General features: G+C 49.7%; 1 protein-coding gene across 3 annotated transcripts; it reads right to left on the minus strand.

The window, feature by feature from the left end:
• Positions 1–1,228: 1,228 nt before the first annotated feature.
• On the minus strand, positions 1,229–18,933 carry Znf664 (zinc finger protein 664). Of its 3 annotated transcripts, none has more exons than XM_013023156.1 (3): positions 18,800–18,933; positions 10,568–10,640; positions 1,229–4,750 (listed from the first exon to the last, which is right to left on the minus strand). In XM_013023156.1, exon 3 carries the CDS (start codon positions 4,241–4,243, stop codon positions 3,458–3,460), a length of 786 nt encoding a protein of 261 aa, XP_012878610.1. In that variant the 5' UTR covers positions 4,244–4,750; positions 10,568–10,640; positions 18,800–18,933; the 3' UTR covers positions 1,229–3,457. The 3 variants fall into 3 exon arrangements, with proteins under 3 accessions (XP_012878610.1, XP_012878609.1, XP_012878612.1); XM_013023155.1 differs by having other exon boundaries at positions 10,568–10,643; XM_013023158.1 differs by lacking the exon at positions 18,800–18,933 and adding an exon at positions 11,125–11,163.
• Positions 18,934–18,983: the final 50 nt, after the last annotated feature.

The raw sequence follows: 18,983 nt of genomic DNA on the forward strand, positions 1-18,983 counted from the left end.
CCGAGGCACACCCAGCCTCTCCCACACTCACAGCAGGGGCCTGCACACCCAGCCTCACACACACAGCAGGGGCCGAGGCACACCCAGCCTCTCCCACACTCACAGCAGGGGCCGCTGCACACCCAGCCTCTCCCACACTCACAGCAGGGGCCGCTGCACACCCAGCCTTTCCCACACTCACAGCAGGGGCCGCTGCACACCCAGCCTCTCCCACACTCACAGCAGGGGCCGAGGCACACCCAGCCCTTTCCTGAATGGGAGGCCCGTACCCACCTAAGGGCAGGGCTGCCAGGCTTGGCAGCAACAAACCACACAGGGTATCCAGTTAAATGGGTTTCAGATTCACAAGGAAACACCTCTGGCCTAAGTGTGTCCTGTATATGGAGTTCATTTAACTGACACCTTGCAGCTAGTTACCGGATAACACTTGTGAAGGGACAGCCTGGACATCGGGGACCTCTAGAGCCTCCAGGATCTGTAACCTGGCCTCCCGTCTGCTTGAATAGCAAAGAAGTCCGCCAGCCATGTGCTGCCCCAGCTATGGTACACTTCACTCACAGGCCACCAGACCTTGGCACTGACAATGCACAACGCAGGAGTGCACCAGGGTGTGTGGGCTGTGGCAGGAGGGAAGCCTTAGCTAAAGGGTGGGAGTTGTGGGACTGAGGGTTGCTAGGGGAAAAGCGAGCCCCACAGCATGATGGGAAGTGAGGACCTGCTGGAGGTGTGGCTGCAGGCTCCAAGGGCAGGTGTTCACTCAGAGCTGCCCTTTGTATTTCCCTTCCACGCAAAACCCATGCATACATGTGTTCCCTCTCTTGTAATTTCTCTCCAGCAACGTCACTCACTGGACCGTTTAGCAGCTGTGGCCCCTGTGGAAGGGGCACTGGGACCTTCTGTGGATACATTTACCCCATGGTGGTGCCGTAACAAGATGGTATTACTGGGGGGAGCCCCCTCCCCTCCCTGGGCTGGGACTCAGCTGCCAGGCGGTCAGATGGGGGCAGGCACAGAGGATTGCTTCTCAGCACAGGTCAGACCTGGGAGGGCAGGCTCAGAACGGAAGCAGCGCCTATGGTTGCCAGCTGGGCAACAGAAAGAACCAAATTGGATCCCCCAAGGAATGAGCCCACCGCCAAACTTTTAGGACCCCTACCCGCTTGGCGCAGCGTCCAAGCTTCCTTCCCACCGTGGACTACGGAAGGCACACACTACAGGCAAGCCCAGACCCTGTTATAAAGTGGTTTTATTAAATTGATTTGGACATACTGTAGGTCAAATAATATTTTCTGAAGATAACAATTATGGACTTTAAAGCTCGACATAAAATTAGTAGCTTCAAAAGTGTTAGTCATTTTCCCAGCAACAGCATGATAAAATAATTCAACTATGTAGAAATATAGAACTCTAGGACTAGCTGGAAACTCAGAAATTATTTAGCCTAATATTCTCATTTTGTGAGAACTAGACTCAAAAGATTAAACAATTTGCCCAAGCTTACATACCTAATAGTAATAAAGCTAGAAATCAAACCAATTTATCCTAAAACTAAAATTCTACCAATGATATTTCAACTGGCTTTCTATTAACTAAAAGTCTAGGCTTTCCCCTAACGCTCCACGCTACTGTGACATGAAGTGATAAGACACTACAGTAAATCGCTGTGGCGGCCGTCAGGCCTGGGGTGGCTGCAGCCGGCCCCTGTGCCTGTGCTCCGGACAGGACGGGGGTGGCAGCAGCACAGAGGCTGTCAGCAGAGGTGTCGGCACCGAGATCAAGGCGGTGACAGAAAATCTCAGTCTGGCTCTGGCCTTAGCCCACTGCTCAGTCTCTGCGCAGAACCCCTTCCAGACGGCCGGAGCCAATCCCAGCGTGGAGATGACCCCAGGGTCACCCTGGCAATGCCATGACCACCTTGAGAAGCCATCTCGGCCTCTTAGACAGCTGACAGATGCCGTCACCTGACTGCCCACTTCACAGGTCCTTAATTTCCCCAAAGACTTCCTGAGCAAAAGGGACTACATGTGGGACACACATGAGAATGGGAATGAGAAGAAAAACAATGTTAAAAACTGGTCACTTTTTTGTTCTTGTCATTGGGGACTTTTGGTCTTCTAAACATTCCTTGAGTTCTTCCATTTAAGTTTTTAATATCCAGCAGAAACAATCAAACAAAACAAACAACAGGTCTGCAGAAGTCAAGATCCCGAGCAGCCCGGCCTCTCCCCTCCCCGTACAATGCCAGCGCCCGCCTCCCTGCTGTCCCCAGCAAGCAGCACCTGCACTGTGGCCGGCGCCCCTCCACCTGGCCCCAGATGCCCCGGACCCTGGCGAACGCTCTCCCCCCACCCCCCACTACATACCACCCTAGTTTATTTCTTCATAGCACGTAATTACTACCTCAAACTACATTATTTATTTGCTTACTTATCAGCTGTCCGCCCCACTGGAAGTTACCTCCGTGAGCAGGGCCCTCGTCTGTCTGGCTGATCCAGTGGCATTCCCAGCACCCAGCCCAGTGCCTGGCACTCAGGCGTTCAATAAATACTTGTTGAATGAATGAAGACGGAAAAGAAGATGGATGAACAATACACATCCATGCCTGCAAGGAACTGGTACGCGGTCCAATCCGCAATGAGTCGGACACATTATTGCCCAAGATGACAAGCAACAGGGACAGCAGCTCCTCCCCGCTTCCCTCCGGAGGGCCCACCGCGTGGAAGGAGCCCACCCGGGGCAGCGCTGGAGACAGGTGTGCACCTCGCTTTGCCCGGCTATTTACATTCGGCTACTTAAAAAAAAAAATTCAAGTTAAAAATACATGAAGCAACCACTAGAAACTAAGTCTAACATGGAGACAGTGATTGGCAGAGTCCACAAAACTAAAAAGTTCCGGGCAGGCATGTCTGCGACTTCCTGACAGGCTGAGTGAGCCACTAATCTAAAACGAATCAATGCCATCTAGGAAGGGCGGTGAGGTCAAGTGGGCTCAGAAGTGGCAGGAGCGATGGAAGGCTATGGCGGGCTGAGAGAAGTGGCCACCTCAGAATTACCAGCATATGCTCTTAGTGGGGCTGTCCATTTTCAAGTGCATTGACCAGCAGACTTGAACTGAGAGGAAGGAAGGGGCATGAGCTCCGAAAGAGAGCTTTGAAGAACAGCACGGACAAAGTGACTCCAAGTACTGCTGAAGGGTTAGGGGCAGCATGTCAACCACTAAAGCCACACACCACGACAGGCAGACGGGGATGGGACAGGTGGCCTGCCTCGGGCACACGATCAGATTCCACGTTCAAAGTCAAGTTGAGGGACACACTGGTGTGAATGAATGAACAAACAAGGCCTCACCTACGCTTCCTCAGTGTTCTGCCAGGGACTGCTGCAAGCATTCTGGGTCAATGCAGGTGCTCAGGGCTACTTCCTAGCGGCACTTAGGGGTTTCCGGATTATTAACTCTCTACATGACGGCTATCTTCAGATGGTTTCTCTCCTTGGTGTGCACCCTCTGGTGGATGCACAGGCTGGTGCTCTGGCTGAAGGCCTTCCCGCACTCATCACATTTGAAAGGCTTCTCTCCAGTGTGCACCCTCTGGTGGATGCACAGGCTGGAGCTCTGGCTGAAGGCCTTCCCGCACCCACAGCACCTGTAGGGCTTCTCCCCGGTGTGCACCCTCTGGTGGATGCACAGGCTGGAGCTCTGGCTGAAGGCCTTCCCACACTCGTAACATTTATAGGGCTTCTCCCCAGTGTGCACCCTCTGGTGCATGCAGAGACTGGACGTGTGCCGGAAGGCCTTCCCACACTCCTCACACTTGAAGGGCTTTTCCCCGGTGTGCACTCTCTGGTGCATGCACAGGTTGGAGCTGTTACTGAAGCCCCTCCCACACTCACTGCAGACATAGGGCTTCTCTCCCGTGTGCACCCTCATGTGGATCTGCAGGTGGGAGCTCCAGTTGAAGGCCTTGCCGCACTCGTAGCACTTATAGGGCTTCTCTACCGTGTGGATCTTCTTGTGCCTGTTAAGCTTGGTGGTAGTGCTAAAATCCTTCCCACAATCATCACACTTGTACACTTTCTCTCCTGTGTGGTCTCGCCAGTGAATATGAAGCTCTGATATATGAAAGAAACCCTTGTCACACTTGTCACATTTATGGGGCTTCTCGGCCGTGTGGCTTTTCTGGTGCATGAAAAGATCTGCTCTCTCGGAGAAGAACTCCCTGCACATGGGGCACTTGTAGATCATTTTTCCTATTTGGTATCGTGACTCGGAGGAGAACCTTCTTTACCGGCACTGGTTCCTAGTTCCTTCGGAAGGCCTCCTACTCGGCCATCCTGCAGTCTATCTCAGGCCCGCGGTGTGTGGCAAGCTTGCAGTCAGCCCGTGCTTCTCCCTGCCTGTCTTTCTGTGGAAGGTTTCTCCCTGCATAGTGCTCCTCACCCAGTGGTATTACTGACTATAAAGTGACATTACTTCTGTAGGAACCCTACAACGTATCAACAGAGAACTTTCTCTTGGGTCCTGAGTGGTCCACATTCGAGGGGTTTGAAGCCCTGGAGTCTTCCTCGGGCAGAGCAGCCTGTAGCTCGTGTCTGGAAGAGGTATGCAGAGTTTGTCTGTGAGCTGAGCTACCCCGTCAGTCAGTGTGCTTCTGCCGCCCGCCCGCCAGACAGGCGACCTCGCCAGTGTGCAGGCTCCTCGGGGCCAGGGCCAGCCAGCGCTGCTGTCTCCACACGGCAGCTCGCCAGTCTCCTGAAATGGAAAACAAGGCGCTGAAAATGCCTTCTTTTCTTGCCTAGGCACAGACCTTTCTGACCCGAGTCAGCTCCCTTATCTTCTTTTTTTTTTTTTTTTGGGTCCGGTCATAGGGCCTGAACTCTGGGCCTGGGCGCTGTCCCTCAGCTCTTCAGCTCAAGGCCAGCGCTCTACCATATGAGCCATGGCGCCACTTCCGGCTTTTTTCTCTTTGCTTATGTGGTGCTGAGGAATCAAACCCAGAGCCTCAGGCATGCAAGGCAAGCACTCTACCACTGAGCCACCTTCCCAGCCCCAGCTCCCTTATCTTCTAGAGGGACAGGTCTCCTGGGATTACAGGTCCAAAGACGAGAGTGGGGTGCTATCACGCTCCTGTTCTAGCCACGCGCATGATCCAGTTACCACTGCACGCTGCAATCAGCCAGGAAACACATGGGGAACCAGGGGTGACCCTGACCAAGCAAGAAATCCTCTAGAGACCCACAGTGAGAGGCAGCTGTCCTGCACAAAGGAACACGGAATGCAGCCCCACCGGCAAGTTCAGGATGAACAATGCCACTTTCGGAAAACAACACTCTGCTTGCACTGCCCTCTCATCTACAGAGGATGTATCACGCCACGCTGCTGCACCAGCCCCAGCTCCACTGTCCTTGACACCGTCCTCATATGCCCCAGACTTGCTCTCGCCCACCTCACCCATAGTTTCTTGCCACTGGCTTTGTTCTTTAGTTCTCATATACCCTAAGCTGCTTTCTGCCTCAGGGCCTTTGTACATGCTACATTCAGTGTAGGAACCATTCTCTCCCTGACTATGTATGGTTATGTGTCATGTATACCACGTTTGCCTAAACAAGGGCCTGGCTGGACTCCATTTTAATCTCCTTTGATCTCTTCAAAGCATCTAACTTATAATTATCTTCTTCGCTCCTAGTTTTGACCTGCTTCATCCTGGGACAGAGCAAGAGGGGGCCCCTCGCAGTGCCTCTTTCCAGTCTTGGGATAACCCACACCAATGCATTCGGCAAGTGGAGCGAGGAGAGATTCTCCGAATCTTTATGTGAGGGCCGTCAGCAGTGCTTCCTCCTCACAGTCTACAGTGGTACCTCGCGACTCCTGCAGACAGGGTGTGTGGGGCGCCTGAGACAACTGAACTGCTGCAGGTCTAAGTGTTTGGGAATGAAATTCAATGAGGCACTCAGAATTCCTGCAAAGATACAGGTGGATATCTAGAAAAACTAGATGCATGTTTGTGCTCTAGTCATGTGCCACATAGATGTGTGCCCCAAATATGCCAGTGGGCAGGCAGTGGCCAGGCACCGGGCACCGCATCATTCCTTGAAGCAGTGTTTACCACCGCAAACCTGCTGACGAGCGCGCCCTGGCAGCTGCCCCACGAGGTGCCGCAGAGGCACTGGGCAGGACGAGCACCACCTCCGCATGGCAGAGGCACAGATGTCCTGGGCGAGCTTCCACACTTACAGGGATAAAGCAATGTGGGCCAGGTTCCGGTGGCTCATGCCTGTAATCTTAACTACTCAGGAGGCTGAGAGATGAGGAACACAGTTCAAAGCTAGCCTGGGCAGGAAAGTTCATGAGACTCTCATTTCCAATTAACCCCCAGAAAACGGAAGTGGCACTGTGGCTTGAAGTGGTAGAGTGCTAGCCTTGAGTAAAAGAGCTTAGGGACAGTGCCCAGGCCCAGAGTTCAAGCACATGCATGTTCTCTCTCTCTCACACACACACACTCACACTCACACACACACACACACACACACACACAGAGTAGTGTGGTATCACCTAACCTGAGCCTTCACCCCAATCAGTACCTATGGGGAAGGACACAAGGGTGTAACTATCCCTACTCAAAAAGAAGGTTAAGCAGGAAGACAAAAAACACCCCTAAAATTGTAAAAGAAAAAGAACATGTCTAGCAGCCGGCTGACACCTGACCCAGTGCAGAACAAGAGACAGTGCAAAGATGTCATTCACAGCAAAGCTGGGAACCAACCTTCAATGGAAGGAAAAGACACAAACGTTAAACTGAGAAAAAGATCTTGTAGCTGGGCACTGGTGGCTCATGCCTGTAATCCAAGATACTCAGGAAGCTGAGATCTGAGAATCTCAGTTCAAAGCCAGTCAAGAAAGGCTGTGAGACTCTCTACTTTCAGTTAACATTAGAAAACTGGGAGTGGCACTGTGGCTCAAACTGCTAGCTAGAGTGCTAGCTTTGGGCAAGAGAGCTCAGGGACAGTACCCAGGTCCTGAGTTCAAGCCCCACAGCCAACAAAAAATAAATAACAATATAAAATTTGATTTTGAAAATGAGTTTCCTTTTCTGCTCCATCACCCACATGTCCCGAGAGGTGACAGAGAGGCGCATACCAAGAACCCTTCCCTTGAAGACCCTGCTCCAGCAAAGCACAAATGTGACCCCTGGACAAATGCTGGCTTCAAGGTCAGAGCGCCACTGATTGTGCCAGAGTATGAGCTGACCCAGCCAGGAACACAGGTCCTCAGCACAGCGTGGAAGGAATGGGAAACCAGCAGATAGAAGCACGCTGCACATCCAAGCCCAGGCGTTGTGAAGAACAGGCAGGTGGGCAGGCGGGCGGGCGGGCGGGCAGGTGGAGAGGGAGAGCCAAGGCTCTAGCACACTGGGAAGTCAGCACCAGCTGCGGTGCTCTGATAAAAACTAAAGAATAAAATGCTTCCTGTCTTTCCTCAGCAGTCTCTCAGACCCAAGAGACAATGCTACAGACTGTGGTGAGCACCAAAGCAGAAAGAACTGGGGATTGACCCAGAGAGCCGCAGGGGACCTGCAGGGGACCTGCTCTGTGACCGTGGCTGATCTCAGACTGACCTGCACACAGACTGGCACAATGTCTCCACCTGGCCAGGATAATTAAAGAAGATAATAAGTGGGAAAGTACCTATCAGAGTGCCTACAGCATAGCTGAGGCTAAATAAATATTTGTTTCTTTATTTCCTACATTTTAATTAGTGCATGACACATTCTTTCCTTTGCCAAGTGCTGCAGTTCACAGGCAGAGGCTTCTCAAGCCCGGATGATCTAATCTCCCTTAATGAGGGCTCCTCCTCTGCTCAGAGCCAGAGTCCCCTGGTGTCTGCGGCTGTCTCTGCCCACACCCACGCCCGCCATGCCTCTCTAGGCCTTGTTCTGGTGTTCCGTTCATTCACAGGTCTGACCCCAGGTGCTGCCTCAGCTTGTGCTCCACTCCCCTCCTTGCTCTCCAGCCCCAGGCCAGGCCTCAGCTCATCTGTGAGTAAGTGCGAAGCATCATACATGGTAAGAAGCAGAAACACGTGGAGGCAAAAGACCCAGGTTCCAGTTCTTGGTCTGACTAGCTGTGTGACTGCTATTATTCCCATGAGCTTCAACTTGTATAGCTACAAACGTGAGATCATGTGTCATTGCAGGGCCCTGCCTGCCCTCCCATGGGAGAAGGGTACAGCCCTGGTCCCTGACACCCACTCAACCCTTGGGAGGGAGGGTACTGGTACAGTGACTGACAACAGATTCTCCTCAGGACAACACTAGGAGGCCTACTGAGAAGGCACAAGAGTGCGCACCCTCTTTCCAGTACTTGGCCTGCTGGGGGCCTCCGGGCAGGGGAACTGGGTGAGGCAGGAGCACAGGAGAAGTATAGGGCTCAGGTCAAATCCACTCACAGGCCAACTGGAAGAAAGAACCAAAGCACAAAATCCACAGCCAGGGCTGGGAAGGTGGCTCAGTGGTAGAGCGCTTACCTTGCATGCATGAGGCCCTGGGTTTGATTCCTCAGCACCACATTAGCAAAAAAGAAAAAAGCCAGAAGTGGCGCTGTGGCTCAAGTGGTAGAGCGCTAGCCTTGAGCTGAAGAGCTGAGGGACAGCGCCCAGGCCCAGAGTTCAGGCCCCACTCCACAGCCACCCCTGCTAAGAGACAAAGCAATGCCTGAGGGCCACAAGATGCAGATTAGCCACCACCGGAAGAAACAACACAGTCGACTTGGCAAGCAGGCGGGGTAGGGGGATGGGGGTGGTGGTGCAGGTCCTCAGTCATGCCTGGGCAGAATGACCACTTCAAGGAGCAGCTGGAAAGTTAAGGATGTGGGATTCTTGAGGGTTTGGTATGTTTTTTTGAAAGTGTGATAGGAAATGATGTAACAATGCCATCTTAACTATTTTAAGTGCACAGTTTAGCAGTATTAACCTCCATGCACATTATGACGACACTCTTCTTACCTGGTTAAAGCAAAATAGAGTCCTTCAAGAAAAGCGCCCTCTCCTGCTTCCCTGCCCTGCCAGGCCCATCCTGTCCTGGGCTCAGCTCCACAAATCTGACTGCTATGTGAACTTCTGGGCCGGTTATTCTTCACTTGGGTCACAACTCCTGAACAGACTTGTCCAAGGAGTGGAGTGAGCAGACTTGCTCAGCAGACAGAAGGAGCGTGCAGACTCACACAAAGATGAACAGCACCCAGACACTAGGTGGCACCTTGGAGGGCCACAGGTACCCAGTGCACCGCCACCCACTAAAGGAAGCAGGCTGTGTACGGTTCCAACCACACTGCTGCCGGTCTGTTTTAGAGGTGCTTGCTACTAAAGGCTGCTGTCAAGGTTGACCAGTGGTTTCAGCAAACCCCTCAGCCCTAGGTACCTTGGATGGAGCAGAACTGAACTAGAAACTAGGAGACTGGAACATCCTAAGTAATATCCCATGGAAGACTCAAGCTAGAGACCAAATACCTTGGTGTGAAAAGAATTCACAAAACTGATTCTTCAGTATTAACCACTGTAATAAGAAGTCAACTCAGAAGAGAGCAGGACCAGAAAGAAACACAGAACACCTGCTGCGGCAGGTACACCTCTACCCTCTTCCAAATAGGGCAGTGGGCCAGAACCCAATGTGGCACTCGGGAGAATGAACAAAGGATGGTGCACTTCATGAGGAGTGGCCTGTGGAAATGGAAAGCACTACACATCCACATGCAGTCAGCCCTCCAACCTGGCGCAGTCAGAGCCACGGGGCCGGAGGCCCACCACCAACCCAGCTGTTCCAGCTGGTAACAGGGGGGAGGAGTGGCGTCCTGCTCTCATTGGACGCTGGCCAGGGGTGCTTGTCTCATGCTTCCCAGCCACAGGGGCAGAACTTGATTCTACAACCCACACAAGTCAACAAGAACACTGTGCACTTCAGCAATGACCCAACAAAGGTGAACAAGCTCCTGTCCCACAGAAAAATACTCCTAAGCTTCCTGAGTTGGGAAGGGGTTGTTAAAATATGATCAGAGGTCTAAAAGCTCAAATGAGAAAGTCAAAGAAACGAAACACTTGTGCTGGGAGCAGGCAGCTCTCCAGATCCTGTGTGCAGATGCTGATATAAAACACGGCTCCCAGGAACCAGCTCAGGGAGAAGGCCACAGGTCAAACTTACGAGAGAAACCACCACAAACTTCTGAAGCAACACCCTTAGCAAGAGTTTTGTTAACTCAGTGAGGACAAAACTGTGGGAGAAGGTGGACATGAACTCTAGGAGCTAGAGAAGGCCTGAAAGCCAAGGGGGAAACAGAAAAGCAAAGTGCCAGTGCCCAAGTGGCCCAGGTGGGAAGAAGATGAACAGAGAACAGATGAAGATACCTCACGGAGTAAGGACCACACCTGACAACACCAACACCAACAAAGCAAGCTGTAGTCGTGAGTGTCTTCCCTATTGAGCTCAAAGCTCGAAAGAAACTCCAGAGATAGCTTTCGTTTAACATATTCAAAGGGGCTTCTCCATCTTGGACTAAGGGGCAGAGAGGGGAAACTTACCACAGTGCCAGGACATTCCAGTAAGGCAGAGGCAGGGCCTTTGATGGCTGAAGGGCTACAGAAGCTTGAGGTCCTGCTAGGTGGGAGATAAAGAGAAAAAAGCAGGTTACATGGTGAAGAGTTCAGGATCAAAACATTCTGAAGATCAAATGGCCCACCCAGCTCAAAGAATGAGAAACCAAAGAAAGGCAATCCAGGCAGTCTGCACATCTTCCCTCTGAGATACAGGAACCTCCCATCACAATACACTCACCCATGGGAAGTTTACCCACTCTGAGGAGCAGGTGCCTGGATGACAGACACACTGGCTAGCAGCTCAGAGTGGGAAGCCAGCTTATGTCCATGGATGCTTCAGATGAAATGAGTCTTAGAGACAAACTAGGTCCAGCTGGACTAGACTGGACTCCCATCTTACCCTTACCAACCCTTGATGGGCAGCTGTCACCAAAAAGGTCAAAAAGGGACCTCATGCCTCTAATCCTAGCTACTCAGGAGGCTGAGATCTGAGAATCATAGCTCAAAGCCAGCATGGGCAGTAAAGTCCATGAGACTCTTACCTCCAATTAACCACCAGCAAACTGGAAGTGGAACTGTGGCTCAAAGTGGTCGAGCGCTCACTCTGAGCAAAAAAGCCCAGGCTGTAAGTTCAAGCTAAAATGACAAGAAGGGAGTTTGAGAGAGATGATTAAAAAGAAAGGACTATCATTCAACTATTATTTGTTTATAGAAGTTCATACAGGAGTACTTACAACAGCCTCTAGCCTATCTGAGATCCTCAACAGATCCATTACCACGACCCTACTCACTCCACCTCCACCCTCTACTCTACTCTACAATGACTCGGGTTAAGACCAACTTCAAGGAGTCACACAGACTATGATGGTCCTGCACTGTCAGAGACTACAAAATAGGAAGGGAATAGAAAAGTGAAAGTAGGGACATTGATTGATTCCACTGTGGACACGAAGGGTTGGCTCAGAATGAGGGCCACGCATAGGCTGTGTGTTCAAGAGTGGGCATCCCCGGGGAGGGGATGCATACCAGCTCCAGCACAGTGCAGCTCCAGCTTTGGTATATACGAGCTGCCTCAGCTCTAAGGAGAACAGGCTGCCCTTGGGCCACATGACTACTTCTGAGACCAAACACAGCCCCTGGGACCCAAAAGCTTAACTGTGATGATGGTATAACTCAGAAAGACATGAAAAGCAGATTCCTTATTTCTCAGCAATCTAAACAATGCTGAAAGAAAGAGGAATGAGCTTGAGAGGTAAAGCTGCATTTGCATAAAGACTATAGAGGGCCTGAGAAGGAAGGAGAACCCATCAGTGAGGAGAAATTGAGGGGAGAAAAGATATAAAAGATGCAGAACAAGAGAAATAAGCCTGTAAGCATCAAAAGGAGACAGGAGGCCACCAGCTGGAAAGCTGTCTCTGAAGCACCCAAGGTATCTTCTAGTCTACACGCATCCCCACCACAGCTCATCCTTAAAATATTACCACTCTTTATTCCTAGCAACCAGGGGAACAAATCCTTAGCTCCTTTATTTCTCTTGAACTGCAATTTTCCCAGGAGGCTCTTCAGTCCCACAAGTAGGTTCCTGGAGCGTCCACTCTCCCAGACATGAGAAGACATACCAACTACACTCCCCAGCAAGACTGGCATGTTTTACCCCTAGGCAAAGCAGTCTGTAGGACGTACGAACATGTCAAAGGCCCAAAAAATGCTGGAGACCTGAAAAGAAATGGACCGCATGGGGAACATGAGAAGAAACTCACAAGTTCTACGCGGGCTTCACTTACTGTCAGCAGTAGCAGGGTTTGACTTCAGGCCTATGCTTGCTAGGCAGGTGCTCTCCCACTGAGCCACACCTTCAGTACACTCTGTTACTTATTTCCCTGGACACTGCTAGCCATGTTCCTCTGGCTCCTCCTGACCTGGTGTGCTTTCTTCTCTAGCTGCGGAAAACCCTGTGCTTTGCATGCAGGGTGAGCACCTGGCCCTATACAACCCCACTTCAATGCTCTGCCAACTCAAACCCACACATTTCACCCATCTGGCCTGCCCCTCCCCTGGTCCTCAATTCTGGTTGTCACAGAAAGCCCAGTTGTTCCCAGTGACTCCAGAGGGCGCTCCAACACTGGCTCATAAGTTGGAAAGCTATGGAAATGTGAGCATGCTCCCTGCAGGTTCCCCACTCCAACTGTCATCATGATGTAAAGACAACAGTAACAAGTAATGGAACACAGTAATGAGAAGCCTGCGGTGCCCCAGGACAGTGCCAAGCACGCTGAACCTGTGAAATAGTCAACTCTACCAGGCTCGGCCATACATGTGTAAAAATGATTGAGCCAGGGGCAGGGGGTTTAGCCCAGCAGAAGGGCGCCCGCCTGGCACTGGCAAGGCCCTGGGTTGGGTCCTCAGCCCTGGGGGGGGGGGGGAATGATTGAGCCAGAGGGATATAATGGCACTCACTCCACTGAAGAAAAAAGGTTTCAACTCTTGTTACTGTTTGTTCATAGCCTAAGAGGTAGAATTTACATCCTGGGCCAGAGGTCTGCTCTGGCTACAATGGCCTCCTTACAATGTCCCAATACCATGAAATGTGCTGTAAAATAAGACCAGAATATAAGCGATGATTATTTGATGAACTTGCAGGGCTATGAAAAATAAATGAGCTCAAGAATAGCTTTATCGAACATCCTACAATGTATCAGGTGACACAGGACACATCATGTTCCAGAGTAAGAACAAAGGCAGAGAGCTGCTTCAGGGCTGGGAAGCCATGAAAATCACACTTTTTGAAAACTAAGCTTTAAATGCTTCTGATACATCTCCAAAAATCAAGTTCATTAAAAAACAAAACAAAACAAAAAAAAAAAAACCTTTCTTCCATTTCTCTGTAAAAGTTGTCTGCTTTTACCAGTGGCCATCCTGTGACTTGGTGTGGCTACTTTAAACTTGGCCTAATAATTTCAATCTGCCAACTTTAGTTTTACTCCTAGTCCCTTAGTGCTGGGGTTTGAACTTAGGATCTTATGCTTGTTAGGCAGGTGCTCTACCCCTTGAGCCACGTCCTCAGCCCTACTTCTGACCCCTTTGTGCCCTATCTAGGATATTTAAAATTCCATCCAAATTCCAGGCAGGCTCGAGCACCCTCTTCTTCTGGCTGGCAGCAAGACTTAGCACACCAGGGAAACCTCCCCAGAACGGTGTACTCAGGAGCCAACCAGATTCTCCTCCCTGAGAACTCAAGCCTAGGAGGTGGAAAGGCTGTGTCTATGAAGCAGGCTAGAGGGTAACAGAGCCAAGATGGTTTGGAGGAGCCATTCTGGGGTACACAGGTCTCATCCTGCAGGGTGTAGAGTGAGGAGCAGCACACAGCAGGTGGGTACTGCCCAGGACAGGCCAGTGATTTAGGCAGCAAGCAGCCTAACTAACCCTGCCAACATCCAGACCCTTGAGCCCTACACCAAGAAGCTACCAGCTAGAGCCTGGGGTCATGATGCACTCACCAGAAAGCCTCTAGCCTTTAATCACTATTCAGCCAGATGTTGGCTAAGGAATTCTTGTGCTTCTCTAACCAACTTTCCTGTTATCTCTGGAGGCAGTGGTAGCCAAGCCCAGCTCTGCTTCCAGCCTTCACTTTACTCTGCATATGCTCACCCATGCCTAGCCAAGTGGCAAGGACACTCAACTCCAAAATCTCTACCACATCCACTGGAGGGAGGTCTGGGCATCAGTCATCAACTCAAGTCACTCCAAGTGGGTGGGAACAGTCTGGCAACAGGATGACTGGACAATATCCCAAGAAGTCCTACGCAGTTTAACTGGATGTACTCCAAAACAACTCAAGAGTCATCCCGAGTCACATGACCTTAAATCATATATTCAAAAGATGCTGACAGTGCAGTCTAAGATGGACAGACATTCCCAGCTTAAATAATTTCCGAACGAACAATTTTGTCAAGGAAAAACTGGTCACAGTAAGGAGCTCCACACTGTAGCCAGTTGTTTTAAACAGCAGCCTTAATTCCTGCACTACAGACCACCCCTGGGAAACCCTCATGAGGCATCTACATATCCCAGAAGTCCTTCAAACTTGACAGGTCTCCAACTGAAAGTACACTGACTCTTAGGTGAGATGTCCCCACCAAGGCCTGCTACAATCCTTCAAGTGCTCAATCCAGAAGCCTGCCCTATCAAGTTGAGGACATTCTACCTCTGAAGCTCCTTAAACTGTTCCACTTAACCATCTACTCTGTCACAACTTGGACTCAGGCCACCACCATCCCCTTCAATGTCTTATTTCTTCCTAACCTATTACCACTCTAACAATCATTCTGAAACAAAGTAGACTGCTTTTCCAGCGGGTCTCACTCAGTGCAATTTCCAAATGTTTGTAGATTTAAAAAATACTTGAACTTATCACGCAACTAACATGTCCTCAGAATATTTTATAAACTGAAATGATCCATTATTTTATATACACACACATTTACATGTATATATATACACATATATACATATATATATGTATAAAATGGCCATAAACATAAAAAGCACTACTCACACCATAAAATAAGTTTACCTGGGCGCTGGTGGCTCACACCTGTAATCCTAGTTACTCAGGAGGCTGAGATCTGAGGATGGTGGTTCAAAGCCAGCCAGGACAGGAAAGTCCATGAGACTCTTATCTCCGATAATCCATCAGAAAATCCTATGGTGGCACTGTGGCTCAAGTGATAAAGCGCTTGCCTTGAGCTGAAGAGCTTATGGACAGCATCCAGACCCAGAGTTCAAGTGCCATGGCCAACCAAAAAGAAAACAAAAGTCTAATTGGAGAGAATGAAATTTGCTGCACAGGTGCCAGTGGCTCATACCTGTTACTCAGAAGGCTGAGATCTGAGGATCACAGTTTGAACTATCCCAGTAGGGAAGTTCCTGAAACTTTTATCTGCAATTTACAAGGAAAAAGCCTGAAGTGGCTCAAGTTATAGAGCACCAGTCTAGGGACAAGGACAGTTACTAAGCCTTGAGTTCAAGCCCCAGTTCTGACACACAAAAAAGATACAAAGAAAAGGGTTGGGGGAGTGGCTCAAGCATAGAACACTTGAAGCATAAGGCCCTGGATTCAATCCCCAGTAGTGGAAAAAAACAAAAAACAACAAAACCCAGTAATATGTGTGACATTAGGATTACTTTCCTCACTAAAAGATTCCAGTTTGGATACAATGGGCTGTAGAGCTCATGCTCAACACTCAGAACTCCTTTCCAGTTGCTTGCTCCTAATCTCTATTTTTGCTAGACCTGGAATCTTCACAATCATTTCTTTTACCACTTATTGCGTTTCCATGTAGCTTATTTCTCGTGTGAACAAGTTCCAGTGGCCTGTACAGATACTCACGTTTGGGCATCTCTGTAACATTAAGCCTCATGTGAGGACTATGCAGGGCGTCTTTTGTGGACCTCACTTTCTTGGTAAGGCCCCACCTGTAAGTTTTGTGCTTTCTGTGGTAGTGTGGTCACTGCCGGGGAGTATCTACTCCTTCCATTTATTTTCTGCTAGACTATTTTTGCACTCAGAAATCTATAAATTTTATGCATTTATCACATGCCTAGTCATTTAGTCCCTAATTTTGTCTACTTTTGCTTTTCTGTTATTCTTGTCCTAGTCAGTAACATTTACAAGTATTTCCTTCAGCTTAAACATCTAACACTTCTGTGTTATAGCTTTCTAAAAACTTAGAAAAACCCTGTTAAGTGTTGTTTCAGTTTTTAACTTTCCTGTTAAGTACAGTGTGGAAAACTAGCTTAACATTTACATGTATTTTTCGTTAAAAAAAGTCCCTTTGTTCTCTACTTGTATTAACCCTACCTGTTAAAAGGACCATGCATGTGTGTGTGTGTGTGTGTTTAATCAACATCTCTTTTGACAGAGTTCCCTGGAAATGGTGTGGCCTCTTCATGTCCCCTCTCCACGCTATGTCCTTCCCTCTACATGTGGTAACCGGCACGGCTGTTTTAACCTGCTTTTCTCTTTGTATTACTGCCCCGCTTACATCCTTGCGCAGTTTTTCCCCTTTCACTCAGGATGAACCACACCATTCCTAACCATCCTGAACCTGCCAGGCAAGATCCTGCAGGATCTGCTCCCACCTGGCTGCTCTCTGCCTGGCAGCCTGGCCACAATTTACCAGGTGCTCCCCTTAGTTCTGGAACGGGCAAAGCTCTTCCCCCTCTGGGGTTTCCCCGAAGGTTTTCTTCTGTCTGGAAAAGTAGTCCCCATTTCACTCCACGCTAATGCCTATTCACCCTTCCTATCTCAGCTTGAATCTTTGCAGTCTTTTCTGGACCACAATCTTGAATGTGGTCCCTGTTTATGTGCTCTTTTACAACAGGAGCTACGCAACTTCCTAGCAGATACTCATTTGTGATTAATGTGCAGTTGTATTGTTAATTTCTAGCCCCTCACCCTCCAGTTCCCAAACTATACACTGCAAGAGATGACACAAGTTGATTTTGCTGGCCAAACTACAGGCACTTACATTACACTGCATGTGACACAGCTACAAAGCCCATGATCATGTCGCCGACATCTTTTTTTTTTTCCTTTTTGCTTATGTGGTGCTGAGAAATCAAACCCAGGGCCTCAGGCATGCAAGGCAAAAGCTCTACCACTGAGCCACCTTCCCAGCCCATCACCTACATCTTAAAATGCTACCTATCACATCATTTAGCTAATATTTAAGTTAGTAAAGCTCTTTGATTCTGCCTATAAATTCAGTAAGAATTTGCTTTCCCTGAAGTGACATAAAAGGTCTGAATGTGTTACTGCACAGCAACATATGAGTACAAGTCACATCACCAGGAAACAAATTCTAAATATTACAATGAGAGCGTTATCTAACATTGGATTTGTTAACATGATTTATGGTTAGCTAATTGGTCACCCTCTCCCCTTTTATTGTTTTTGATGGTCCCAGGATCTGAATTCAGTACCAGAGCTTCCTTCGTAGGTAGGTGCTCTACCATGGAACAGAACCCAGCCCATGTCTTATTTCTTACAGCATGTAACAAAGCACTAGGAAAAATGTGCCTTAGAAGTCTTTGCCACTTGAGTCTACCAAGCATTTTCAATGGTGCCACTGAATTGTGTGAGGTAGAGGAGGACAGCCATCACTAGTTAGAGAAAGGGAGGAGGCTTGGGAAGATCACATGCCCTCAAGGCCGTAGGACTGGTATGCAGTTCAGTCATCACAGCTACCTCAGGAGAGGGGCCAAGTTCCCACAGGTAAATTCTTAACCAAAGAGAGCTTCCAACAGAAAAGCCTCCTCTCCGTAATTAGCATAGTTCCCTGCTCCCTTGAACAAATTCCATCTCACCAAAGAATAAACACCACTTAGAAAAAAAAAACCTGCTTTAAAGTTTAAACTTCCATTGCCATCCATCTGGGAAATGGCTCAATAAACTACAGCATACTTAAACTATGGAACACAATGCAGAGGTTGTGGAAAATGAAGTATCACGTGCTAAAAATGAAAAGACCAAGTATTAGTTGGCTAGCACTTGTTAAAAACAAAGGTGGTGTACGAATCCACTGTAAAGTATTTTCGAGGATCCAGAAGAATACACACCACATACATACACCTCTGAAGACAGGTTGACAACCAAAGGCTTTTGCCGTCTCTGGGAGGCAGTGGCGTTTACTAAGAAAATGCATTAGAAGTTTCCAGTTAATTTCAGAATTGTAAATTAGCCTGTAGGTTGAACAAGGTCATTTATTCTGCTTGGAAGCGCTACCCTTTCTACAAAGGAAGGAGGGGCCCCACTTTAAGGGAGAAGACATAAACTTGAAACAATACACTCTTTAAATATCCCCAAAGTCGTCCCGGTAGGCAGGGAAGCCCTTGGACGTCTTTTCAACACTAGGTCTTCTTTGTTGAAATGACAGTAACGTGCAAGCGCTCAACCCCGACAGTACGAGGCCGGCTCCTCGGAGAAACGGACTTGTGCGGTTGGACAAGCCGGTTCTCACAAAGAAGCCGAGTTTGGAGGGCTCTGGGAGGTGAACTGGCAGAGAGCCGGGGCGGCTGATCCGGAAGGGCTCGAGTCGGGGAGGGGGCTCTGCGGAGTTCTTCCAAGCAGGGGACGGCGGGGCGAGTCCTGGCGGAGGAGGGCGTGGGGCCGTGGCCGCAGAGGCCCGGAGGGCTGCGGGTGGCCGGCCAGCTTACCTGGTGCGAGGCCGGCCCTGGTTGTGGTCACACAATGGAGGCGTCCAGCGGCGGGAGCCCTCGGCGCTGGGTGCGCCCCGCGTCCCTCATCACCTGCGCGGGATGCACGGCGACCGAGGCCGGGCCCGGAGGCTTCACTCCTAAAAAAGAAGACAAAAACCGACGACAGGCACCCTGGAGCGGG

This window comes from Dipodomys ordii, unplaced genomic scaffold (genome assembly GCF_000151885.1).
Source record: "Dipodomys ordii isolate 6190 unplaced genomic scaffold, Dord_2.0 Scaffold66, whole genome shotgun sequence".
Taxonomy (NCBI): Eukaryota; Metazoa; Chordata; class Mammalia; order Rodentia; family Heteromyidae; genus Dipodomys; species Dipodomys ordii.

Bases quoted from the DNA above. Each gene is read 5' to 3' on its own strand.
- Znf664 (XM_013023156.1), bottom strand. From the start codon at position 4,243: ATGATCTACAAGTGCCCCATGTGCAGGGAGTTCTTCTCCGAGAGAGCA.